The 27,159-nt window shown below is 40.6% G+C and overlaps 1 protein-coding gene across 1 annotated transcript; it reads left to right on the forward strand.

The window, feature by feature from the left end:
• Nucleotides 1-1,394: 1,394 nt before the first annotated feature.
• On the forward strand, nt 1,395-26,701 carry NCF2 (neutrophil cytosolic factor 2). The gene is made up of 15 exons (XM_089515871.1): nt 1,395-1,716; nt 3,420-3,502; nt 6,044-6,152; nt 6,526-6,660; nt 8,707-8,814; nt 10,319-10,378; nt 12,708-12,751; nt 13,332-13,473; nt 14,595-14,657; nt 15,911-15,989; nt 16,863-16,882; nt 19,594-19,745; nt 19,832-19,943; nt 23,462-23,615; nt 26,021-26,701. The coding sequence occupies exons 1-15, from the start codon at nt 1,543-1,545 to the stop codon at nt 26,122-26,124; spliced, it is 1,539 nt and encodes a 512-aa protein (XP_089371997.1). The 5' UTR covers nt 1,395-1,542; the 3' UTR covers nt 26,125-26,701.
• The last annotated feature ends 458 nt before the right edge of the window (nt 26,702-27,159 follow it).

The following is a 27,159-nucleotide window of genomic DNA, read 5'->3' on the forward strand; positions in this document are numbered from 1 at the left end:
ATTTTCCGAAAGTAAAAAAGAGCGGCTTTTGTCTACTTTCCCTCCACTTTCCATTCGGGTTAACATTAATTTAACAATGCACCCTCAGAACTTCTGGGCAGCAATTACTTAGGGTCCCTGGGGCCAAACTCTCCTCTACTATGAGGAGGACATACTCCATCGTTGCCCCGACCCTTTGGAACACGCTGCCCACAGAGCTCCGCTCGGCCACCTCCCTGGCCCAGTTTAGAAGGGATTTAAAAACCCTTCTATTTCAAACTGCATTCCCCGAGTGAAGTCCCAGATGGCCTCCCTCTCTCCGCTGACGGCAAGACGGACGGCTGACCGGGGGTTTTTATATTGTTTTTAATTTGTCTTATGTATGTATTGTTTTTACCATGTTGTTCACCGCCCTGATCAATGGAAGGGCGGTATATAAATAAAAGTTTTATTATTATTATTTATGTCGTATGAAAATCAACCTGCTTTTACGGATTCTTTCCAATTTAACCCCCCATTTTTGTATGGGATATCCCCTGTGTCATAAACTCCTATGACTGGTTTAAGAGTTCCTAGACAACAACATATAACATGACAAAAACAAAACAAAACAAACCTGCAGAATTAGTGGAGTTTGAAACTGCTTTAGCTGTCATGGCTCCATCCTATGGAGTCCTGGGGTTTGTAATTTGTTGTGGCACCAGAGTTCTCTGACAGAGAAGTCTAAATATCTCACAAAACTACAACTCCCAGAATTCCATTGCATTGAGCCAGGGCAGTTAAAGATGTGTCAATTAAAAGCATTTAATTCTGCATTGTTGATGCAGCCCTAGTTAAGCAATTTGACCATGGTTCAAATATGTTCAGTTAGGCAACCCAACAGCTGTCTCCTTTTATATATACATCCTCTTGCCAGTGGAATAGTGGTCCCTGGGTATCTGCTAGAGTTTGCTTCCAGGACCCCCCCATGGATGTCAAAATCTGTGGATGCTCAAGTCCCATTAAATACAATAGCACAATGCAATGGTGTCCCTTATATCAAATGGTAAAATCAAGCTTTGCTTTTTGGAATGTATATATTTTAAAATTATTTTCAAACTGTGGATGCTTGAATCTGTGGATAACAAAACAAAAACAAAAACCTTGGATACGGAGGGCTGAGTGTATTAAGATTCCTGTGGAATCTTCAAAATGGAAGGCATCACTGCAGTTGCACAAGGAGGAGTCAACGTCAGAAAGCCCAACACCTGAGCAAGAAGATCACAGAGACTACTCTGTTTAGAAAAAGCTGCTTCATCTTAAGGCCAGCCTTCCAGGCCGTGTGGTATTACTTCCTCTCTGAAACCTGGCTTCTGTTTCAGTTATTAGTGAAGTGAGGACACTTCCTGGTGTCTTTACAACTGCAATACTGGCGAGCTTTCAGAGGGAACTCAGAAATACAAGCCTGCAGAACATAGTGGCTGAATGTTCAAGAAGAAAGGAGTTAGCAGACTGGATTAAGGGGGAGCACTGCGAGGACCTTGTTTGCACCTGAACTAGCTTGGGAAGGGCTCCAGCATCACCATGGCACTTGTGGAGACTATCCGGCTTTGGAATGAGGGGGTATCTGCAGCTGATCGCAAAGACTGGACAGCAGCCCTGGCATCCTTCACTTCAGTTCAGAATCCTTCCTCCAAAATCTGCTTCAACATTGGCTGCATCCACCTGATCATGGGGAATTTGGAGGAGGCGCAGCAGGTAGGTGGCCAAGAAGACTGAAAATTCAAACTACAGGAAAAGAGATTCCACCTAAACAAGAATTTCCTGACAGTAAGAGTTGTTCGACAGTAGAATACACTCCCTTGGAGTGTGGTGGAGTCTTCTTCTTTTGAAGTTTTTAAACACAGGCAGGATGGAGATATGTCAGGGATGCTTTGATTGTGAGTTCCTGCATGGCAGGGGGTTGGACTGGATGCCCCTGGGGTCTCTTCCAACTCTATGGTTCTAAAATTCTACCAATGCAGCCAGAGAGCATAGGATCAATTAAACTTTCACTTTATGCAGGCATCCAACTTAACCCTATTCTTGGCTATTCCACTTTTCATGTGTTAGCATAGATAACCTGCCTTAGTACCTGTTGCCTAATGCAAGAAGACTAAGCATGTGCAAAGTTCATTTAGCAGAAGCTGAAAAGTGAACCATCTGCTCCTGATGGCATCATATGATGGCCAAGCAACATTGTCCAAGTGTGATGCAATAGAAGTTTCAGAGTAGGATTGCACTAAGGAAACCGAAGGTGTTACTACAACTTAGGAACGAGTGGAAATATGATTTACTTTAATTGTTTTTACTACAGCCTCTCAGAATGTTCCAATATCTTCATATATATGACAAAGATAAACTTAGTTTTTAAAATGGAACACAGAAGAAACTAAAACTGATAGGTTTGTCTAAGTAGGTGGAGGACTTTGAGTGCTCAGCCCACAGCAGAGAATTTTGTTCTATTCATCTTTTATATGAACTTTTGAACGTCTGCAAATTTATTTGTAAGTGTAGGAGAAAAACTTGGTAGTTTTTATATAAAAAAATCAAATAAGGGAGAAGGTAAAGCAAACAAGTTGTCATGACCAGTGTGAATATCAGATTATTGGCCTCAACTTGGAGGATGATTTTCCAGCTCGGGCTTGCGCTTGTGACCCATCTGCCCAAGCGCAGCTCTTCAGTCATGTAGGTTTGCCAACTTCTGGTTCTAGAAAGGCTGCTCCTTTCCTGGTGAGTCTTGGATGGAATCTGGCAAATCTTAGGCCTGTTACAGACTGCCAAAATAAAGCAGCTTTGGGTCTCTTTGGAGGTATGCTATTTAAATGATGCATGCATCTTAAGAATCCGGAAGCTGCACCAAAGCTGCACTCCAGTGCTTAGGAATGGAGTGTGGCTTTGGCGCGACCTCCGGACTCTTAGGACCCATACTTCATTTAAATAGCATACCTCCAAAGAGACCCAAAGCTGCTTTATTTTGGCAGTCTGTAACAGGCCACAGTTAGGAAAAGGGAGACTTGCCAGGCTGTAGCGAGAACCTGACAAAAACTGGCGGTCACCGATAATGCCAACCACATTATACTTGTTACATCACAAAATACTGGTTCATCTGTCCAAACTAGTCACATAGTGATTGAGTAGGATAGGAACCCTTCATTGTGAACTACTAGGTGCTCTCAAACCTCTCTTCTCCAATACTGGAGAGCCAGACATGTATCAAACACTGAGGTTTACTGTTCAGCAACTACTTGTAACTGCTGGATTCAGTTTGGTCATCATATTGGTCGTAGTTCGTATTGGCAATAGTTAACAATCCAGGAGTCCTAAACTGCAGTATTTATCCTGTGGGTAGATGTTACAAAATGGTGGTGGTAGTGGTGGTGATGATGGCGATGTTTACATATTATTTCTGCTTCCTTCAGGCCTTTACCAGGAGCACCAACAATGACAAACACTTAGCAGTTGCCTACTTCCAGCGAGGAACTGTGGCGTACCAGATGGAGAAGTGAGTTGTAACATTTTGGGCACCTTATAAAAGTGATGGAATCTTATTTTACTTTACAATGCTCATTAATTCAGCCACTTTCTCTTTGGTCAGTTAGTGTAATGCTATATACAACTTGTGTTTCCTTTTTTAAAAAAAAGTATATTGGTCTCAACCAGTGTGTGAACCAGCAGAAGTGGAATTCTCTGAACTGTATAAATTATACAGTTATATAAATTATATAGATCTGTATGATTTATACAGTTCAAACACATTTGCCCAGAGTTATCTTTGACACAACAGAGAACCACAATCTCCCCCAAAGGAATTGGTAATGTAGCAGATCAGTTTCCCCACTTCATAACAACTTCTCATTTCACTCCATACTGAATCCTTAGTAATGCTTTTTTGCACTAATGTTACTTGTAAATAATAATTCCCATATGCTGCTGAATATAATGCTAATAGCTGTGACATATACAACTAGCAAAATTAAAATTATGCCTTCAAATTACAGTATCATACGTACAACTTAAATGTATTTACATATATATAGCAAAGATTTGATTAAAATGTGGTGTATTTAAAAAAAATTAAATGAATAAAAAGAATAAAAATTCAAAATGTTTAAATTGAAAATTGAAAATTTTGAAATTGGAAATTTTAATTTTCAAAAATTCTGGGACTTCTCCTTTCGCCTCCAGTGAGGTTCACCCCACTTCTACCATTTCTTAAAGCATTTTAAAGGGAAACAAATGAATGCCACAGCCCATTTCTGCCCAAAAGAAAGTGTTTGAGAAGCAGTGGTGTCACCCCCCCCCTTAAAGTGTTACCTGGTCCGCATCCCCCGCATAGCCCTAGTGACATCACTGGCACCTTGAACCCACCCACTGCAACTTTTGCCCACCCCTGAGCTTGTCTCACCACAATACTGCCATGTCATCTACATTCAAATAATGAGAACGCAAAGAATCATAGAATCATAGAGTTGGAAGAGACCACAAGGGCCATCCAGTCCAATCCCCTGCCATGCAGGAAATCACAGTCAAAGCATCTCTGACAGATGGCCATGCAGCCTCTGTTTAAAAACCTCAAAAGAAGGAGACTCCACCACTCTCTGAGAAAGTGTGTTCGTTCCACTGTCGAACAGCCCTTACTGTCAGGAAGTTCCTCCTAATGTTGAAGTGGAGTCTCTTTTCCTGGAGCTTGCATCCATTGCTCCGGGTCCTAGTCTCTGGAGCAGCAGAAAACAATCTTGCTCCCTCCTCAGTATGGCATCCCTTTAAGTATTTAAACAGGGCTATCATATCACCTCTTAAACCTTCTCTTCTCCAGGCTAAACATCCCCAGCTCCTTAAGTCGTTCCTCATAGGACATGGTTTCCAGACCCTTCACCATTTTAGTCGCCCTCCTTTGGACACGCTCCAGTTTCTCAATGTCCTTTTTGAATTGTGGTGCCCAGAACTGGACACAGTATTCCAGGTGGGGCCTGACCAAAGCAGAGTACAGTGGCACTATTACTTCCCTTGATCTAGACACTATACTTTTATTGATGTAGCCTAAAATTGCATTGGCCTTGTTAGCTGCCGCATCACACTGTTGACTCATGTTCAACTTGTGGTCTACTTGGACTCCTAGATCCCTTTCACATGTAGTTTCATTCAGCCAGGTGTCCCCCATCCTATATCTGTGCATTTCATTTTTCCACCTGAAGTGCAGTACCTTACATTTCCCTCTCTGTTTAATCCAATACCAGTTATAATAAACTACATACAAAAATAAGTTTCATGAAATCTTGAGTATACAGAATGACAAAAATGAAAAATTATAGCTTAAAGAACAGCACAGGCATCCCATTTTAAAGTTTTCCCTTGGATGATAATAAAGAAGTTAAAAATTAATGCTGTGTAGACTAGAATAGTTGCCTCAGAGTACAAGAATTGTACAGTCTAGTGCAACAATACCTTACTCCGCATTTTTCTGGGAACTTAGAGGTATACCTTAGTTAACAAAGCTGATGTATTCCCGAGTATTACTCTTTTAACCGAAAATGTGGTACCAGAGTCAGAAACAACATGGAAAGAATATGGATAGGTTCTTACAGTTAAAAAAGGAAAACAGTTCAACGTGTTTTAGCAACCCTTATCTTAAAAACTAACAACATATACGTGTGAAATAAATCAGTCAGGTCAGGTAAGTGTTATATAACTAAACAATAACATGATGAACCTTCCAGAGAACACTTGAAGGCTTCTTCTGAAATACATCCAGGGATGACTTTTTCTTTCACTAGCAATCACGTTTCTTATGATTTCTGTTTTGATGGACAAATGTATACATCTGTGTTTTTTAATATTGGGGAAGGGGGGGAACTTATCTGCTCTCCCCTTTTCTGTTGCATCCCACTGCTGATGCTACTAAAAACTTTCAGATAGACAGAGCATGAGGAGGAAAAGGGGGCTTGGCAGGAGTAAAACAGATTTTGTAAAAAAGAGCTTCTTTGTCGGAGGCTTTGTTAACTGAGGTATGCTTATCCTACTCTTTCCTTTCTTTGCATTCCAGTTATGAAGCAGCCCTTAGTGACTTAAAAGAAGCATTGGCTCAGCTACGTGGGAACAACCTAATAGACTACAAGATCCTAGGCTTGCAGTTTAAGTTGCTTGCTTGTGAGGTGAGTTCTGGGCTTGTTCAGTACCACTTGAAGCATCCACTCAAAAATAGAAGAGGTTTGACTGCAGACTGCAATTCCAAGCATATGTGTTTACCAATGTATTATTACATTTGAGTCTTGCTTTTCCTCCAATGAGTTTAAGGAGATTATTTCCTTTTGCTTTCACAGCAACCTTGTGAGATACCAGTACGGTAGTTAAGTTCAGACAGACAGTTAAACTCACAGACTAAACTTTGCAAATTTGAACTCAGGTCCTTCTGGTCAAAGACAAATGCTCTACCTATTAACTTTTCCTGGCACCGAATAGAAATCAATGGGAGTTCCAAATAAATATGGCTATATCCTCCTGATTCTCCTGCTCTTTCCCCCTCAGGTGTTGTACAATATAGCCCTTGCCTGCGCCAAGTTGGATGACTGGAAAAATGCTGAAGAGCATATGATAAAAGCAGTGAACCTGAAGACTGGATCCCGACACAGCAAAATTGATAAGGCCATGGAATCCATCCTTGTAAGAAAATGTAGAAATGAAACTTAGGAAGAGCTAGGCTTTTTGCCCAAGAGCCATGTAATTTTGGGGAAATCATGTAGCGTCTGTATCTTGAGATAGCTATATTCAGGAATGCAGCACATGTTTGTGATGATCAGCCTGACGTTCTAAGAAGGCCTAGGATTTCAGCGCAAGTATGTAATCGAGAATCATTAACCATGTCACAGCTGTGGAGGAAATAGCCCACTTCATTTATTGCATCTGTTTGTATTTGCATCTGTTTGTATTCAGAATGCTAGAAACGGGAAGCCCAACCACCCCAAGGGCATCAGATTCCATCCGATCTTGGAAGCTCAGCAGAGTCAGGCTTGGCCAGCACTTTGATAGGGGACTGTCAAGGAATACCAAGTGCTGTAGGCAATGGAGAAGGGAATGGCAAATTGTCTCTGAGTATCCTCTACCTAAGAAAATCCTATGAATAGTTTTTTGTGGGTTTTTTCGGATTATGTGGCCATGTTCTAGAAGAGTTTGTTCCTGATGTTTCATCAGCATCTGAGAATGGCATCCTCAGAGAAGGTGAAATGTCAGGAACAAACTCTTCTAGAACATGGCCAGATAACCCGAAAACCCCACAAAAACTATAAATGCCAGCCATGAAAGCCTTCAACTTCACAAATCCTATGAAATTCATGGTAACAAGTTGTCGGGCAACTTAAAGGCATATATTGACACACACATAGGATGGGGGTGCATGATAGTTGAAAGAAGTTACCCTCATTGGTAGTTGTGTTGCCTGTTAACCATGGATGGCAACAGCACGAAGAGGAGAGCTTTCTGTGCCAGTAGAGACCCTCCACATATATTGGAATCTCAGAAAATCTCACATGTTATTGCTTGCCTCTTCATGGGTTTGGTGCTAATGGGTCTGAAATAAACCTCAGTTGATCACTGGTGGATTATATATCTATTCGCGAGAATCCAGCCATTTCAGCAGGATGACTCAAATGCTAGGTGCCTGTGTCTTCAAGAATTGGGGCTGCTAAGTCTCTTGAGTTTCAGACTGTGAGAATCGCAAAGTAGAGTGGAGTCTGAGAGTTCTAATATGATGGCATCTGAAGGCTTTTAGGTATCTAGTTAACTAGCTATCTGACAACTCCATCAGTAGTTATGTAGAGAAGACAAATGTTGTACAGGAATAGGAAAACACATAAATTGCAAAATTCTGTCGACTTTGGTATAAGAACCCGAAACTGTGTGGCATTTGTATGTAAATGATAGTGTGGTTCTTCATTATCCTAAGCTTTTATCATTAAACTATATATGGACACTTGTCACTGTGTGCCTTCAAGTAGCTTCCACGTATGGTGATCCTAAAGTGAACTGATCATGAAGTTGTTTTGGCAAGATTTGTTCAGATACAATGGCTGACATCCTGACTGTTGACTATTGAGTCAGTTATATGTACCTATATGTTATTACCATTCAACAACTGATTCATCTCTGCTCAGAACAAACCAACAGGATGTCAGCCAATATTTTCAGTGGCATTTGGGGATGAGAGGGTCATTGCTGTTGTTCAATTGCACTGAAGGTAAATATGCTGAAACATGGGAGGACGAGGCAGGACGGACGTTTACATGGATTACATGGGGCGGGATGGGTGTTTACATGGATTTAGCGCATGGATAGGGAACCTTCCCCCCCCATCATGTGCCATGTTCTCTCAGGGATAATTAGAATTTGGGAAAAGTTATTTTTGGACTATAGCTCCCAGAATTGCTTGAGCTAGCATGTCCAGAGGCCATGGTGGATGGGAGATTCTTGGAACTGTATTACAAAAAAAATATTTTAAGTTCTGGGTGCAAGTTCTGGTGGTGGATGGTGCCAGAGCTAGGAGTAGCAATACTATAGCATTTTCTTTCCCACTACCTCCTCCTGATACCAATCCCTCCACAAGCATGCTACAAAGAATGCTGAAGGAATGCTGGTGTTTTTGGCAAGATATGTTTTGTGAGAAAACCACTGATAATTAATTAATCAATTAATTAGGTCTTCTTATATCTGCAGAAACAAAGATTCTTTGACCCCATAGTCATTCCTGAAGGGAAGTTGTTTCGTCCGAATGAAAAGCAAGTGGCACAACTGGAAAAGAAAGACTACTTAGGGAAGGCCACGGTAGGATGTGAATCTATGGCAAAAGTAGAATTAACAGATTCTATCAAACTTGTATTCTTAAAGTCTCACCCAGATGATAATAGAGTTTCCAAAGTTTCTAGCTGCCCAGGAAAAACAACAACAACCACCTAACTTGCTTTTTTAACAGCAGCAGTTAGCCAGTGAAGTCTATATTTCCCCTAGTTATTTCTCTCTCTCTTTATTTAAAGTACTTCTGTATTGCCTCCAGCCCACAAGGACTCCTGAGGCAAAGATAAAACCCAATTAAAACAATACAGAGATAAAACATTTTAAAAACACATTCAAATACTTTTGTTGAACTCTTAAAAGCAGTCTTAAAAACAATCCTGGAATCCACTTTTTAAAACAGCAATTTTAAACACTGAATGCCATGCAGGCCAGCACTGTTTTGGCTGCCCACCGGAAATTTAAAAGTGATGGGGCCAGCCAAATGTCCATGAGTAGGGAGTTTCACAGTTCAAGGCACTGCTATAGAGAAAGCCCTGTTATGGGTACCTACCAACCTACCTTCATGAGGTGTTGGGACACACAGTAGGACCTCCTCTGAAGATCTCAAATTTTTGACAGGCTGATATAGGAGAAGGTGGCCTTTCATATAGCCTGGAATCAAACTAGAAGCCAGATTGGTCTTATATGGTCTCTAAACTGCACATCTGACACCAGTTTGGGTGCTGCTGCATTTTGCACTAGCTGCAGCTTTCGAATGCTGGGGCTGAAGCCAGGCAGCCCTCCAGATATTCTTAAACTGCAGCTTTCAGAAGCCCTAGCCAGAATAGACAATGGTGAGAATGCTCAGAATTGTAGTCACAACTCTCTGGAGGACCAAGAGTTTCACCCATGGACCAAAATGTATTTTAACAGTGTTTTTTGCATGTTTAAGATGAGTACTTTTTGAATGTCTGTGTTTCCCCCCAGACTTGTCTATTGCTGAGTGCCAATTGTGTCTAGCCCTCAGATGGTCTGAGAAGTGCAGATGTAAGACAAGTCTGTCTAATTTTGGACTAAAAACCCCACAAATCCTCAAACCGTGTTCTAGTTCTTCTTTCCTCTTCTGCCCATACTGGCATGCCAAAGGAAGTGCAATTAGCTGCTATGCATACCCCTTCCTTTCCCCCTTCCAGAACACATTGCCCAGCATCTCCTGGTTTCATTCAGGCAGCATCAGCAATAGCATAAGTAAGCAACATTAAAGTGCACTGAGATACCCATGTTACATTTAACAGTCATTGAGAAGATGTCTCAGCTAACACAATTCATCTGCAGGGAAGGCTTGGATCAAACTAAAGGCAACAGTGGTTGGCTCAAGAGAAATAATGCTGTGGAGGATGATGCACAGTTGCTCGAACATTGTTTTTGTTTCTGTGACACCTAAGACATAGTATTGAAGAGACTAATTTAACTAGCATGAGGAAAAACAGAAAAGCGAGTATAAAATGATGACTGATCAGAGAGCCTAAAACAGTGTTCTTCCTTTTGATTCCAGGTTGTGGCATCTGTGATTGACAAAGATGAGTTTTCAGGCTTTGCTCCCCTGCAGCCCCAGGTAAAGCAGAATTGCTTGCTTTTGCTGACTCTTGTCTAGCTACCTTCTTCTCTTATTAAAGGGATACCTTTCTTATCTTGACTCACTCTGGGATACAAGGTCCAATTCCTGCTACATTAGAACGATATGACCTCTCTGCTATTATATATATGTCCTACTCCTGGCATCCCTAATCCCAGTATTATCTGCTTTTGCTGCCTGTTGTGAAAGAGTTAACATTTCCAATAGGATAAGGAAGTGGACAACATTGCCAAATGCCTCGTATGTTCAATGACTTCTGCTTAGGGATGACTCCTTTAAAATAATGTCACACTTGGTCTGTAACATTCAGTCGGTTAATTTTTTGAATCTGTTAAAAACCACTTGAACAGTTTGCAAAGCACCTCCGTTTAACTGGAGAACAAATTGCTTTTATTCATTTTGGAATGTTATAAATTTCCAAAGTTTCATATGATATGGTGCATCTTAGAAGAGGCACTCCCTCTAATATAACAGGGGAATTGCCACTTGCCAACAGTAACTGAAAGTAGGTGGGATCAAAGAACTGTAGGCCATGATGTAACAGGGCACTTTGGCAACCTGATTCAGTGAAATCAGGACTGTCTTCCTCTTCTACTGCAGCCCTCCATGTTGCCAAGAACATGCTCAGAGAGGGTTTCTTCGTGCTCCGGAGCAGATTTTTGGGTGTACAATGAGCCGCAGAAGGGAAAGGGAGATCACTGGTTCCAGTGGAAACATCACATTCCAGGAGAAATGCACCATTGGATTGGTGTAATGTCACAATATGAATAAATGTTACTTCCATTTTTGGTAGAAAGTGTTCATTTAGGATCATATTTTTATTCACATCAAGGTCAGGATCAGGAGAGATCATTAAATGTTTCTTTGTAAATGGCCTGGGAAGCAGGATACTTTTTGCGGTGGCGGCGGCAAGCAGCATCAAACAACCAGCACCACTTCCATTAAGCTGCTTCATAGATGGAAGGTGCAGGGAATGGAAGTGTGTTACTTTTGCTAGTGACATCACAAGCAGTGGTCAATAGATGCTTTGCAATAGTCATACATATCTCTGTGGAATGAACCTTCATTTCCTTTTTGATGGCAACTTTAATTAGCCCTTCAGTTCACAAATAACTCCTCAATTGAAGTACATAGACTTGCAGGAATAGCGTACCCTGGGGGAAGCCAATATTTTCCAGTTTCTTGTATTTTAGGTTTTTAAAATTATCTTTTAATGTGAAAAGTAGTGGTGAGTTCTATCAACTGGCAGATCTTTTAAAGCTGTAAGGCAGCATACAAATATATGTGCCTTTCCCCTGTCTATGCCTTTCTGTAAACTGGAAACTTGTACTCAGTGTTACCTGAATTTACTGCTCCTACATTAACTTCCTTGTGCAAGATTGTGTGTTTGCAAGTTGTTTCTGACTTATGGTGACCTTAAGGCAAACCTATCATGTGGTCTTCTTGGTAAGGTTTGTTCAGAGGAGGTTTACCATTGCCTTTCCCTGAGGTTGAGAGCACGTGATTTGCCCAGTGGATTTCACAGCCAAGCAGGGAATCAAACTCTGGTCTTCAGAATCTTGCACAAGTAGTAGTAAAAATGGAATGTGCATGATGTGTTGCAGGCAGTGCTTATGGTGGCTGTTACTGATAGGCCAGTTCAGGAGACATGTGCTGGGCAGGATCCTGAACCAACCGATTCCTGATGTTAGCGGTGCTTACTTTTTATTGGCCTGGTCTGGTTGTCTTAGCTAGTAGCCTTTTCCTCATGGATTGGCCAAGAAGGCAGAGAGACAGCTGGCTCAGGACACATATAATAATAATATTTATTTGTATACCGCCCTATGGCAAACCAATCCGGGCGGTATACAAATGAGGCCTTGCATGTGGGATTTATCCCTTTGTTCATCTGATGCAAGCAGCAATAGCATTTCTACATTGTACCATTTGAATGAACAAAGAAAGCACCAGTCAGAGTGGGTGAACAGCCAGTGGCAAGATCATGGGAGCACAGAGCTCTTTGTGCACACTCTGTAGTTTACCTATTGTCCTGAGTGGTGGTGAAAGGCAATGTTTCATAATTCAGGTACCTGAATTAGTTTGTATATGTGGAATAGTCAGGTGCCATTTGGGCCTTTGCCTCAAGCAGGAGAAAGTCTCGGTCAGACCTGGCCAGGATAGCATTGGCATTCCCCGGTTTCAAAATGCTGTCTTTTCAACACACTTTCTAGGACACCGACTTTTCAGTTGCCAAGTTAGAAAAAAAATTGATGGTATTACTTAGGAAAGGCTAATGCTAAAATATATGGCGTGTTGTTGTTTGTTTTAGGCATCTGACCCACTTCCCAGACCAAAGACACCAGAAACCCTCAGGTAAGATCAATAAAATTAAGAAGATAGCAGCATATCATGGGATCTGATTCTCTCTCATGCCTATGCACAAGGAATTGTTAAAATAACAACCACTTACAGTTCTGTTTAAAAGCGCAGTGCTTGAAGCGTTAGAAAACTGTCTCCATCATAATGAAGATAAGGAACAATCAGTGTAGGAACATAATTTTCTCAAAGACAAAAGAAAAAGTGAGGACATTCCAAATATATAGGCCAGACATATGAAATAGATTTCTGAAGTGCAAAACAATGTCCCTGAGATTTCAGCACAAACAGGTCTGGTTTGCTTTGTTTTCCCTCCACTGAAGATCAATTGTTTAATGCAAATATGGGCTTGGAACAATATATCTATTCTATTTTTGTCAAATGTGACCAATGCTGAATAAAAGGAAGCCTGCAACTGAGTATTTCACCATATGCCCAGCTCCCTGCTTTGATTATCTGTGCACTCATTGCAATTCCCTTGGGGACTTGGACTGTGCAGTGAAGAAGAATGATATTTCTCATTAATTATATATTTGTTATATGTATTTATTAACTTGGTGGTTGCTTTGCCATGCAGGATGTTGCAGGGACAACCTCACAGAGTCTTATATGAATTTGTACCAGAAACAGGAGATGAGCTTCATGTCCTTCCAGGAAACATTGTTTTTGTCTTGAAGAAGGAGAAAGACAACTGGGCCACTGTTGTATTCAATGGAAAGGTATTGTAAGGCTAGGAGGTTTTATATAAGGCAGCATTGGTTGTGACCATGATGCCAGTGTTGAATTTGGGGGGGGGGGGGGGGGGACAGTTACTGAAAAGGTTATTTGCTTTGATTTATAAAACAAAAGCATGTCTAAGTCGTCTCCTGGGAGCCACAGGATTTTTCTTGATCCACAGGAGAACAAGTGTGAGAACCACTGATCCAAGGTAAGGCTGCTGTCTCATTGACATGCTGGTGTCCTGTCTTGAGCCAAATGGCTCAAGGCTTCAGGAGATACTATATGCCACATGCTACCTGACTTAAAAAAACTGATATAGGCCAGACCTATTTATTTATCATGTTTTTTAAAAAATTGTTTTTATTGAATTTTTAAAGCTTTTCAAGGTAGCAGTACATAACACCAGCATAATGCAATGTAAAAACAAAATGAAGCTAAAGGATGCAGAACTGGTCGACAATTATTGTGCAGCAGGATCCAGTAAATAAGTTATTTCAGGAATGGACGAGGGCGTCATGTCAGACTGTAACATGTCTTTCCAGAGGTGTAAGGTGGCTCCTTTTATTTATCATGTTTTTACAGCAACTTTCATTTTACCTTATTTTATATCATAATAAATAACATTTAGGTACTATAACCAGATCTTACTTATACAAATAGTACCAAGCATTATGGGCAAGAGCCCAGTGGAGTAATTAATTAAAAGAAAATATGCACATATTTAGTTGAATGTTAAGATGAAGTGGGCTATCTGCCTCTTCACCCAAAATGCTCCTGGACATGGCAAAAGAGACATCCTTTCAGGCAAAAAGAGAGATACTAGGAAGACCTAAGTTGTATCCACACTGCAGAATTAAAGCCATGTTAAGATAAATATGAATATATAATAATATATATAAATGTATCTATATCTATATCTATATAATATCTATAAAGTTAATGGACTTTGGCACTTTGAACATCCTGCCATTCAGAATTTGGAAATTGGTTACGAGCAAGAAGTAGAATGAAAGTGTCTTTCCTTTGCAAGCTCTTGGGATCCCCCCCCCCCATTACTGTTCAGATAATACTCTAATGTCCATTCTCTCCTAACCTTTTCTCGTTTTTGCTTTTTGTACAGAAAGGGATAGTACCCTGCAACTATTTGGAACCAATGGAAATGCTGAACCAGAGCTCTACCTGGGTAAGAGAATATTGTATTCTAATTGAGAACTAGATAGAGAACTAGATAGAGAACTGGGATGAAATTATTGGAGGTCCCAAAAACGCGATATGTGGGGACCACACAGAGGGCTTTTTCTGTTGCTGCCCCTAAATCTTGGAATAATCTCCCTATCGAGCTCCGCTCCACTGCATCCCTAGTTCTCTTTAAGAAGAATCTGAAAACATATCTTTTCCTGCAAGCCTTTCCACCCTAAATGATCTTTTTATTCTTTACCCTTTATTATCGACCCCGGAATCTGTACTTTGACTTCCCAACTGCCTGCCTCTTGTATTTGACTTTGTTTTTTAACTCTGTTTTTAACTTTGTATTGTTATATTTTTCTTGTGTATGTATGCCGCCTTGATCAGGTTACTGGAAAGGCGGGCTACAAATAAAACCTATTATTATTATTATTAGATATAAGGCTGCCTGCTAAAAGTGGGACCCACTCCTTCATAACCTCTAGAACGTCTTACCCATAGGCTAACATCACTCCCAGCTTGCGAGCAACAGCCAAAGATGTAGGAAAGAGAAATAGTGTTGCAATATCAGGAAACAGACAAAACATCCTCCGTCTCATTGAGCTAACTTTATGCACACCTTTCATTTCCAATAGCACCCGTAAATGTATTGTCCTCTCTAGTCCCAGTCTCACTCTTGCTTACCATTTATTTGACATCATCACAGGTTGTTTTGGCCTCCACACATCATTTGTTTTTAGACAAGTGTGGTGGTTGTCATACTCATTTGTTGAACAGAGAGTTAAGAAGGCTAGAAGATAGTCACTCTCTAAAATCAGGCAATGATCCTCCCCTCTGTGGCTGGCTGAAATCTGAACTCAGGCCCTGCAGAACAGTTCAAATTATCTTTTATGCACATGGCAATTTTAAAAAAAATGAATGCAAGAGTTATGAGTGCAGGTTGTATAAATGGGCTATCCATGCAGTTTCTTCTTCCCAGGGCTCAGTATGCAAGGTCCAATACAAAGTAATGGTTGGGTCTCCAAAATAATTGATCAAATGGTTGTTGGAGAAGATTAGACAAAGTTTCATGTTACGTAGAGAAACGTCTACCCCCAAGTAGAATGCTTTTCGTCTCTGAAGGATTATAGAGCAACTTCAAACCTTGTCTAGCCATTCACTTCCAAGAAAAAGGGGCCACCTTCTTGCATACAATACAACAAAGACCATTACTACACAGGGATATATCACACAATTTCCATTTTTGCACAGAAGGAAGATGTTGCTGATTTGGACATCCCAGCTCCACCCAGCATTGCTGCTCCAGAACGTCCTACCAGGCTTCCTCCAGGTAACAAAGAGGAAATCTACTGACTGAATCATTTCCAAGATCTGGTGCCGATATGACAATGACGTCCTTCAAATCATGGCAGAGAGGATGGTTTTAGAGACAGGAATATTAGTGATGGTGGTAAGAGGGAGTGTGGTTTGTGAAAGCTCAGTTCCAACTTTCAAACTAAATGTTGTGGTGAGCTAACTTACAATTGGACCTGGAGGGATTTGTATTCCAACAACATCTAGAAAGCCACAGGTTTCCTTTGTAAATCCAAATCCTATATGTTTTCACTCAGATGTTAGTCTCACTCAGTATATGAGATTGCTTCTTTAATCATATTGTGAAGTTACTGAAAGAGACTGTGCCTTGAGCGTACACAAATCTGCATAAAGGTAAGACCATTAAATTATGTGGAATTTACCCCGAGTACACTTACTTGAAACGTACACCATCTAGATTCTTATTATGAACAGAGAATCCTTTAATATACAGTTTGAGGGAGTAAAATGAAGGTACAATTTTAATCTGTATGTGGATTTCCTGCTTCCCTGGATCATTCTATAAGACTCTTTGCTACATGAACTAACATAGTCACTATTCTGGATTTCCCCCCTGTTATGTTCTAGCCTTCTCTCATTTTCAGCTTGCCAGGAATGTACTGTATGTTTAATGTGAGGGAATGTTTTCAAAAGCGATTTCCCACACCTGCTGTCAGAAGTGGTACAATCTATTCAATACCCACAAATTTCTTCTTCTCATTTTGGTGCATGTGGAGGTATGATTGTAACTGCAGGCTAGAGTTTCAGCATCAGCCTCTATGCCTAGTTTAATTCTCTTCTGTTCAGAAAAATAAAACAAAACCAAGCGCTGTTCTTCTTTTTCTTGCAGGTCAGAGGAGAACACCAGAGGTAAATTATTTTATTTGTTTGTATATTTTGCTTGCATGCTGCTTTTCTCCCAGAGGAGGACCCAAGGTGGCTTCCAGAAATAATAAATTAAACATGTTTACGATAAAATTAATAAACAATTAAAAGTGCTTCATAAAACACTCTAAAATAGTTTCAAAAATAATCAAATTTTAAAAGATAAATGAAATATCCCCAGTAAAAAGCCCCCCTGCTTATACATTAAAAGCCTGCTTGAGCAAAAGCATCTTTCCCTGCCAGTGAAAGGCAAGCAGTAAGAAAGCCATTTTAGCTTCCCATGAAAAGGCATTCCAGAGGGTGGGAGCAGCCACCAAGAAGGTGTTCTCTTATGTCCGCACCAGGCGAGCCTGCGATGGTAGTGAGACTGAGAGAAAGCCATGTTAGGTTTTTATGTTTTGAGTTCTAAATCGGTGTTCACCTGATTTAAGTTTATGCTTTTTCTGCAAAAATACATAGTGTGCATATAGATGCACCAATGACATATAAGAAGGAAAAACATTTTGCCTCTGACTGCTGTACTGGCAGCCCATCACACACTTTCTCTCTGTCTTTTTGTTGTTGTGGGCCCTGCCTTTTTCTTCAATATAGAGAAATGAAGACATGTGGTAGAATAAAAGTTGTTGAAAATAATTTTCCAGATACAGTTCAATTAGGTCCAATTTTAGAATGGAAGAATGCAGCAGCTACATGTTGGAGTGGGAGCAATTTGATCATTGTACAAGATCTGTAAAGAATTGCAATGACAGAAGAAGAAGATGATGACGAAGGTCCAAAACACACTGCAGAAATAATCCAGTTTGAGTTTGCTTTAAGTGCCCTGTCTGAATACTAGGGAATTCTGTGAACTGTAGTTTTGTGAGACATTGAGCCTTCTCTGTTGGGATGCTCTGGTGCCACAATAAACTACAATTCCCAGGATTTCCTAGCACTGAGCCAGGACAATTAAAGCTGTCTCAAACAGGATTATTTCTGCAGTGTGTTTTGGACCTTTCTCAGCTATCAGTTGGATTTTTACCTGCACAAGTCACTAACAGGATGGCCAGCCAGTTTGCAAGAAGGCTAGGACATTGTTACCTGGACTACACAATTCCATTGTATGATATCAGTGATCTCTCATCTGCACAGATGTCCAGGCCATTTCCAGCCCAATTCAGATGGCTGCATTTAATATTTGAAGCCCTTGAGGACTTGAGGTTAGGTTACTTTAAGGTTCTGAAGGCACTTCTCCAGGTGCCCCCACAAAGTGAGATGCAGCAGGAGACTACTGAGAAATGGGGCCTTTTTTGTGGTAACATCCCGACTGTGGAATGGTCTGCCAAGTGCAGAAGATTAGCTCAGAAAGAAAGGCAGATCTTTAAAATGATCCAGTGGTCTTTGAATATACACAATTTAAGATCAGAGATTTGCTTTCCAGATTGGAACTTACATACAAGCCCCCTTCTTTTGGAAAGTTATTTTAGTAGCTTAAATTAGAATGGGTAAAGATTTTGGTGAGATCCTAATTCAGCTACATAGTTATGTATACAGTTGTCCCTCCATATTTGCTAGGGTTAGGGGAACAAGACCCCTGTGAATATGGAAAAACCACAAATAACAAAAACACTGTTTTTACCGGAGAGGACACCTCTCTAGGAATCTCTAGGTCCTCCAATGCAACTCTGTGGTCAATATCCAACATACACTGACCATAGCATGGCACTAGAGTAGCTACAAATGGTCTTTCAGTGCAACTTGTAGTTAAAGTTGACCACAGAGTTGCACTGGAGGACCTAGACAGTCCTAGAGAGAACATATTAATGAAATCCGTGAATAATCAAATTCACAAATATCAAAGCCACAAATATGGAGGGATGACTGTACTTCACTTAGCTGCTATCTGGTATAGCAGGATTGGTTGACTTTTAAAGTCATGGCAATAATGCCATGATTATGAATATGTAGGGACCAGGAATATGAATTGGTTACAAATATGAAACCCTAGGTTACATATCCATAACTGCATTAGTGAACTCCAGCCTCTGTTCCCACTGCTGTTAAATATTTGGGAACTGGAAAGTGTTGCTGATATGCAGCACATCATTCAGAAATGTAGCAATAGATCCAAATCTTCCTTCTGCCTGATCCCATTTTAAAAACCTATGCAGTCTTGCTTGAGCTCCTATACTTGTTTTATGCACTTTTATAGTGCATGCCAATCTTATGGTGCATGCCATTTGTATGGCCTATGGTTGTAGAATTACTGTAAGCCATACACATATTTCTATAATTGGGTGGCATATAATTGTTTCAAGTAAATTAAAATGTGCCTCGTAATTTACAGAACATACTTTGGCTTTACAAATAAATATCTGTCGAGAACAGATAGCAGAGATCCCCCCATTGGTTCAGGGGCACTTTTTGATTTAGGAATTGAACACTCCATTTTCTTTGTCCACAAGATGAGGATACAGTATACATTTAAAATGTACTTTGCCAGCTTGTGGCATTGCCAAATATTTTCACCCACTGTAATAAAAAATGGAAGAGTATTTGTGTCAGCACTTCTCTGTGCGTTTCCCTGCAGGTGGGACATGGCACAAGGAAATACATTCTTGTTTTCTCCCATTGAAAAAGTAATCCTGAAGACAGATAATTCTATTGTTCTTCTGTGCTTTAAAGAATTTTCTCTATTCCATTTTTTTCTCCTTCTGCAGCTTGATAACTTGGAAACCCCAGCTCCGTACATTATCAAGGTGCACTATAAGTACACTGTAGCCCTGCAAGTGAGCCCTGAGTTATCTTACAGCAGTCTTTTAGATAAAGTATGCAAGAAGTTGGAGCTTTCTCCCCAGCACACAACTTTAAGGTAAGGAATGCTACCAAGCACCTGCTTTATCTTTGCTGAGCCAGCAGGGTTGCTTTGGGCCTCACATATTTGCCTGTGTTTTTCAGCTTCCGGCCTACAGATGATACAGAGCTGGTCTCTTTGAACGAGGACAAGATGAAGACCCTGTGGAATCACGCAAAGACCCATTGCTTGACATTGTGGTGCAGCTTCCAGGAGGTGGGTAAAACCAGATCAGAAGGCAGCACACCGTGCCAGGAAGGGACAGAGGTTAGAAAGTTAGGTCCTGAACAGACAGGCCAAAATAAAGCTGCTTCAGGTCACTTTGGAGGTAAGCTGTTTAAATGATTCATGCATCCTAAGAGACCAGAAGTTGTGCCGAAGCCATAGTCCACTCCTAAGGATTGGAGCACAGCCTTGGCACAGCTTCTGGCCTCTAAGGATGCGTGTGTCATTTAAACAGCATACCTCCAAAGTGACCCATAGCAGCTTTATTTTGGCCTGTCTGTTTGGGCCCTTTCTTACAAAACAACAATGAATCCCAATTCCTTGTGACAAGTGTTAGAAAAGTGATTTCTTGGTGCTACTCATTGCAGTGTTTAACAAGTAACTTGTTGAATTTGCTTGTCATGTTTTTCACGACTTGGTGCTGTTCTTAAATTCTTAAATAGAGAAACAAAACTCTTGGGGTGGGGGACCCTACGATTGGTAAAAGAATGGCATAAAACTTGAAACGTCTCTGAAAATGCCCCTAAAATGTTATCACCAAAGAGTGACAAGAAACAGTTACCTTTTACACCAAAATAAAAAATAATGTCCTCACTAATTGTTACTTTTGAAATCTGACTTAATTATATCTTTGTTTACTAAAGAAAGTAATTTGTTTCCTGTGTCTATGGAGCTTTTCACACTGAATTTTATACCGACTGCACCCTAACGGATGCAGTTGGGATGCAGGATGCGGGCAGGAATTATCACACTTAATTCGCATTTAATTTCACTGGCTGAGTACAGCCTGGCTACAACCCGGGTCCCAGGGCCACTTTTCAAAGTTGCTCCTAGCTTTGAAAAGTGGCTTGCTAAGCACACCTGGGACAAGGATGCAGCCGGGCTGGAGTCAGCTGGCGAAATTAAATGCGAATTGAATGCGATAATTCCTGCCTACATCCCGCATCCCAGCTGCATCTGTTAGGGTGCAGTCGGGTTAAAAGTCTGTGCGATAAACTCCAGAGTTAATTGTAGCTTATTGTTTCTGATCTGTATGAACCCAGCTACCCCATTCTAAGCCCTTTCAATGAAAGTTCACTGTCACGTTTAAAACCAAAAAACAAAACTATACCCATGCCTATTAGCCTTTTATTTTAATTTACTGGAAAATGTCCAGAAAATATTCTGCCTGTTTGCTCCGTAAGGCTCCCTTTATTGTTCTTGCCACTGGCTCCTTGTTTTGGCCAATGAGTATAAAATCAATGAGAGGACTTTAAAAAAAGGACTTTTAAAAAAGAAAATTATAGCAATGATTCAATAACTTGAAATAAGTAGTTAGGGCCTGAACAGACAGGCCAAAATAAAGTTGTTTCAGGTCACTTTGGAGGTATGCTGTTTAAATGACACATGCATCTTAAGAGGCCAGAAGCTGTGCCAAAGCCGTGCTCCATTCCTTAGGAGCTTTATTTTGGCCTGTCTGTTTGAGCCTTTAGTTACTATTTTGTGTTGACTTATGTAGTTAACCAACTTTCACAAAGGGTCACCTCCGTCACCACCAACGTCCACATGATTAGTTTTGCTTTAAATGAATTTCTGCCCTTGCCTAGTGATAGAGATTTGAAACTATGTACTGTCAGATAGTCATATAGCCTCCATTTGTTCTCTGTACAGTAGGGTGCTGGGCTGGATTTCAGGGTAAATCAAAGGATACTTGCTTCAGTAACTAGCTGTGTTTGAGCCCAGCTTCTTCATAGGATTTTTGCAAGGATAACATGGGATAACAGGGGGGAAAAACATTTGCCTTAACCTCTTCTCCTGCTGCTACTACTATGTTCAAATAAACATGGAACTTTCTAAAAGTAAAAAAATACGCAACTGATAAAAAAGCATGTAAATGTGTTATGTACATGAAGAAGTATGGACACATGAATTCTTCTGTCTGATTTGGCAGGGACAGTCCTGTCACCCCACCTTTTGAGCTGCTTTAAAAGTATCTGTTTTCCTCCTCCTCTCACCTTCCCACTTTGTTCTCAGCTTACTGCAAACTGAGTTCAAAGTGCAAAAGGAGTTTGCACTCAGTTAACTCAGAAGGGGGAGAAGAGGGGAGGGTGCAAAACTTGCTCTTCCCAGTAAGCTCAGGCAAAAGCAAACAGCTGCAGCCTCACCTAGCTTGTCTGTTCTTCCTCATTAATAATTTTGCCATCTCGAACACACTTTGATCTTGCTTGGCCACATGTGCCCCAGTTTTCATCTGTGAAATGTTGGAGGGTATGATGCACACATAGATCCAAAGGGTTGAGCTGTCACTGTCAGTGGAATGCTACACTTCTTCTTTTTAGACCAGCGATCATTGATTTTGGAAGTCTCCCTAACTTCTGATCAATTGCCATATGATACAGCTAGGGGTCCAACCTAGTCAGTGAATGAATGGAATTAGACAAACACACATTCCATCTTCTAGAACCCAAAAGTGAATCTAAAGTTGTATACATAGCACAGCCAAAGACTATTTATTTATTTGTATTTATTTATTTAGAGGATTCATATCCCACTTCTCTCTCAAAATGGGGTTGAGAGATTAGAAGTTGGAAAGTACTGGCACACCAATACTTAGACCTCTGTTTTTTAAAATCCTCATATCATTCTTAGCATGCTCAGCACACTAATTTTTGCATACAGCTGTGTTTTTCTTGATCGTATCATGAAGTGAGATATACGAAAGTATGGAGCAGTAGAGCACACCTGCATTGATAATATCCTATTTACAAGGAGTCCTCTCCACATCTAAACTCTGATCTATGTTGTCAAACCTTATTTGCAGCCTTAGAACTGGCCTATATAATATTTTTGAATTGCTCAGTGAAAAGCAAAGACTGAATTTTATTTAGACCAATAGGTCCCAAATGGCATGCCAAGGGAATAAAACGCTATTGAAGGGTGCCCTAGGGTGCCACCCTAAGATGTGCCTGCCACTTTCTTGCATAACAGCTCTACTCTTGTTTCCTTCTAGTCCACCTACACTGAGAACTGGTAATTCCAAGGTCTGTGATCAATTTTTTTAATGGCCCCCAATACGGAAATGCAGAATTATATGTGTGCTTGAATGGAGAGAGTCATACAGAGCATCTCTGATAGGCAGCGGGTCTCTTTTATTCATTATTAACCACCTTTATCATTTAAAGATTGATTTTCCATTTTAATTCTGGAATGGAGTATGCCTCAGCCAGCGGACATCTCCCCTCATCTCTCCTCCTCTACAGAAGTTAAAAAGAGCCTGCTAACCAGCATCAGCCACAAAGCCGGGAAAGGTGATAAATATAGAGTTGGAAGGAGGCTGCCTCTCTTAAAGCCCAGGCCTCATTCTGATCAGGATTTCTGAGTTTCCGGTTGGGTTATCTGAAAACTTTGTCTTAAAATATTTTTTTAAACAGCAACATTAAGTCATACAGAGGTAACGGGAGCACTGTTTCTTTATTTTGTACCACTTGTTAAATAAATGGTAAAATGTTTTAACTTCTTGTTTTTTACAGCAGGGGGGTGAAGATGTTCCAAGCGCAGAAGATGGCAAGGAGACAGAAAAAGAGATGGATGCAAATCAAGTTGTAGCACGATACAGTTATGAAGCCAGCCAGCCAGAGGACCTGGAGTTTCAAAAGGGAGAGACAATACTTGTGCTGGCAAAAGGTAAATCAACCCTAAACCATGGGGACTTCACTGAGCATCCTTGAGGAGCTATTATGAATTCCTCCCCTCTCTATAGTTTCTCCAGCTTAAGGGACCTGTCAAGCTGCCATTTTTACTCAGAATATTCCTTACTAAACAGTTAAATGAACTAAACAGCTCTTCCTACTTAAAGTGGAAATATCCAAATTTACCTCAGTGGTACAATTGCCTGTAGTTTTAGGGTAGTTCCATAAGCATAGGATGTACTTCATGACCATGAACTGTGATCAAAGTTTTTAAGATTAAGCGACGTGTCCAAACAGCAAAGGATAATAGCAGACACTTATTTCTCTCCAATAGGTTCTGTCATTCTGTCCAAACCACACTGCTGTTCCCGAAGCTCCAGACCATTAATATCTTGCAAAATAACAGGCACCTTAAAAAACAACACCCGCAACAACCTCCTGCAGCTTCTGTTGCCTTTTGCTCCTGGGTTCCTCTTTATCTTCCTCATACCCAGAGAAACAGAGTTGCCTGTTTACGAATTGGAATTCTTTGTCTTCAGTCGGAGATGTGAAAGGGAATGTTTTGGATGACACCTCTCAGAACTAGTGGGCAACTCTGGCCAGGGGATTCTGGGAGTTTTTCTTCAGAAAAGTAACTTTTCCAAGCTTGGCCTTTCAAAGGGACAGACAGGTATTTGGGGTGGAATCCAGCTGGATGTCTTGTAGACATCTGTGTTTTCAGCTTTTGCACAACTCTGATCCGTATTTCCAATTTTTTCACCCTAGCAGTTTCCTTCATTTATCAGCTCAACTGCGTTTTGTAGCTTGGTAAACCAAAACCAATTTTATCAGCGATGGGTTTAAGAGGTATTTGTTTACCTTAAACAAAACAGGCATCAGCTCCTGATGAAAAAAAACCTTCTGCATTAACAGAATTCTGTACGCTACTTTGGCATGTTATCATACAAACCATACTGCTAAGAGAACTGAGGGATCATTAAGAGGAAGTTTGTTAACAAGACGTTGCAAGATTTGGCCTAGGTTGCGTCTCACAGGAAAATGGCATATTGATTTAAGCGCACATCTCAAGGAATTGTAAGACAATTCTGCCTCTTTGGATATCAGATAAAAAAGAGCCAAGACCTTCAATGATGTGCAAGTACCCTAAATATGTAGATTTGGAATATGCTAAATTAGACCTATATCCAATTGTTGATCCCTGTTAGAATAGATTCACCAAATCAACTGCTGAATGGTAATCACTTGCGTAAATCCCATTTATTCAATGGGTCCATCTTGGCTGGGACTAGCAACTGGACTTAGGCCTCAGGGGAAGCTGAATGCTGTTGAAAAGACTTAGCAGAAAACGTTTTCATCTTTGCTTGCCATTCATCGAAAAGCTACAAAAGTAGTTCAAAGGACAACCCACTGTTTTGATCAGGTTCATTCTAAGAAACAGGTAGCAGAATCCAGCAACAATACCAGAGCCAAGTTGTCACTGCAGCTTTCCTGTATCTAGCTCTGGATGATTTTGAGAACCATTTCATGAGTCAGTCTTCAAATTTATATATGTCTTCCAGATTTTCCCAGGGGAAAGGACAACCTTTGGCTATGTTCTCTGTTATACTCACATATGTGTAGCCCTTAGGACCCCCTCATTCAGTCTTTCACAATTCGGGGATCCTCCACTACAACCCATCCTTCCGTAATGTCACTGTTCTCACCATTTATGTCGCCAGTTGTTTAATTTAATAGAGCCCTTTGCTCTGCCACTTTAACTCTAAAATGATTTAAACAAAGATAGGGTGCTCTCAGTCTAAGTCTGCTCAGCCCAGCTATTACATCTTCAGCAGTACAGATTCCAAGATAATATGTATTTCCTCCCTAGACATAATTAAGACGGAGTACCTGTGCTTTCAAGTGTTAAAGGTGTAGGAACTAAGCTGGCCAGTGTCTATCTAGCTTTCCACTTTAAAAAATGTTTTGCCATCAGTGCTGCATTAACTTTTTCTTAAATGTATTGAATGCATAGATTTTTCTTCTTCATCCTAAGCCATTAATGCATACCAACCAATTATACTGGCCTTGATTCTTCCTCATTCTTGTTCCAACAGTGGCAAGGCTCAAGCAAGGTCCCTATATGCAAAGAATGGCAAGGCTTCTGTATTTTCTTCAGTAGTTGTGTATTAAGAGGAATTTAGGTTAAGTGCAGGGATTAGAAATGCTCTTCCTCTTTCAATTATAACAGGCAAAGGAGCCCCATCATCCTTTATATCATGGTTTTTAGTTCACACACAATGAACTAAATGTTCACAAACAATGCACTAAAGTGCAGTCTTTTACTGAACATCACCATTATCATTAATTAACAAACTATTTTTTTTTTGCTTAAACATGATGCTAATGTTATTTTCTTTCTAGTGAATGATGAGTGGCTGGAAGGCAAATGCAATGGGAAAGTTGGCATTTTCCCCAAAGCCTTTGTTGAAGAGTACAACAGCAGAGATCCTCATTGTGAAGTATAACAAGCTCAAACCCAATGAACTCAGATGCTTCTAAAAAACTTTCCAAGGCAGTTCAACTCATTATAATACCCCAAAGCCTCTATGGTTTCTTTCTTTCTTTTTTGAGAGGGGGAAGAGAGAGATGGATTATACTCTGCTTTCATTAACATCAGCTATGGTTCACACTGAGTTCTTTACCTGTTTCCTGTCTAAAATGAGCCAGGACTAGTAACAATAGAAGAGTTACGGCTGTCCATTTGCACCTCTGAAGTAATGTAAAATTCAAGACAGCATCTCATGGTTCTAGTTATCATGTCACAACCTAGAAAATGTGCACACAAGTAACTTAAGGTTTTTGGCTTCTCCAGTGTGGTCTGCCCTCTGTTTTGATAATTAGAATTAACTCCATCTGCTGTAAAGCAGGACAGTGGACAACAAATTAGAGGCTGCATGGGAATGCTAGCTAACACTTGGATGGAAGAACATCAACTGAAAAGGCTTCACTCTGTAGCAGGCAATAACAATCTGCCATTAGTTCAGTTGTTCTGTAAAGACTGAGGACAATGAAGGCTGCCTTTTGAAATGTCCATTAAACTACTGAAAAACAACATAGGACTCATGTTTTGGGTTTCTGCTACATACCACCTCCTCCCATGTAGTTTTGTTGATTTCTGTGTAAAACACTGTTTTTTAGCACACTTTTTGTCCTATTACTCAGATCGACACAATCATAAAGCTCCTTTTTAGGAAGAGGTTCGACAATGATCCCACATCAATTCCAGACAGTTGACTCTGCAAAACCATCCCGGGGGGGGGGGGGGGGGCGAATTATGTGACCCTTCAGATGTTAAACCTACAACGGTTAACATTCCCCACCACTATGGGAATGGGCTATGGCTATTGGGAGGTGCAATCCAACAACATATAGAGGGCTGCAAGATTTTTACCCCTCCCCACATATAGAGAATAGCCAGGATTTTGACAACTTCTTTGTTCGCTATTTACCGCCCTAGCATGTGGTCATCCCCAGCTATCCCATCATCCTAACTGAAATGA

The sequence above is a fragment of the Sceloporus occidentalis genome, unplaced genomic scaffold (assembly GCF_023333645.1).
Source record: "Sceloporus occidentalis isolate IW3139 unplaced genomic scaffold, rSceOcc1.0.p SCAF_3, whole genome shotgun sequence".
Lineage (NCBI taxonomy): Eukaryota > Metazoa > Chordata > Lepidosauria > Squamata > Phrynosomatidae > Sceloporus > Sceloporus occidentalis.

Coding starts and splice junctions, on each gene's coding strand:
- NCF2 (XM_089515871.1), top strand. CDS start 1,543: ATGGCACTTGTGGAGACTATCCGGCTTTGGAATGAGGGGGTATCTGCA. Junction 6,153..6,525: donor TTAAGTTGCTTGCTTGTGAG/GTGAGTTCTGGG, acceptor TTTCCCCCTCAG/GTGTTGTACAATATAGCCCT. Junction 14,658..15,910: donor TGAACCAGAGCTCTACCTGG/GTAAGAGAATAT, acceptor ATTTTTGCACAG/AAGGAAGATGTTGCTGATTT.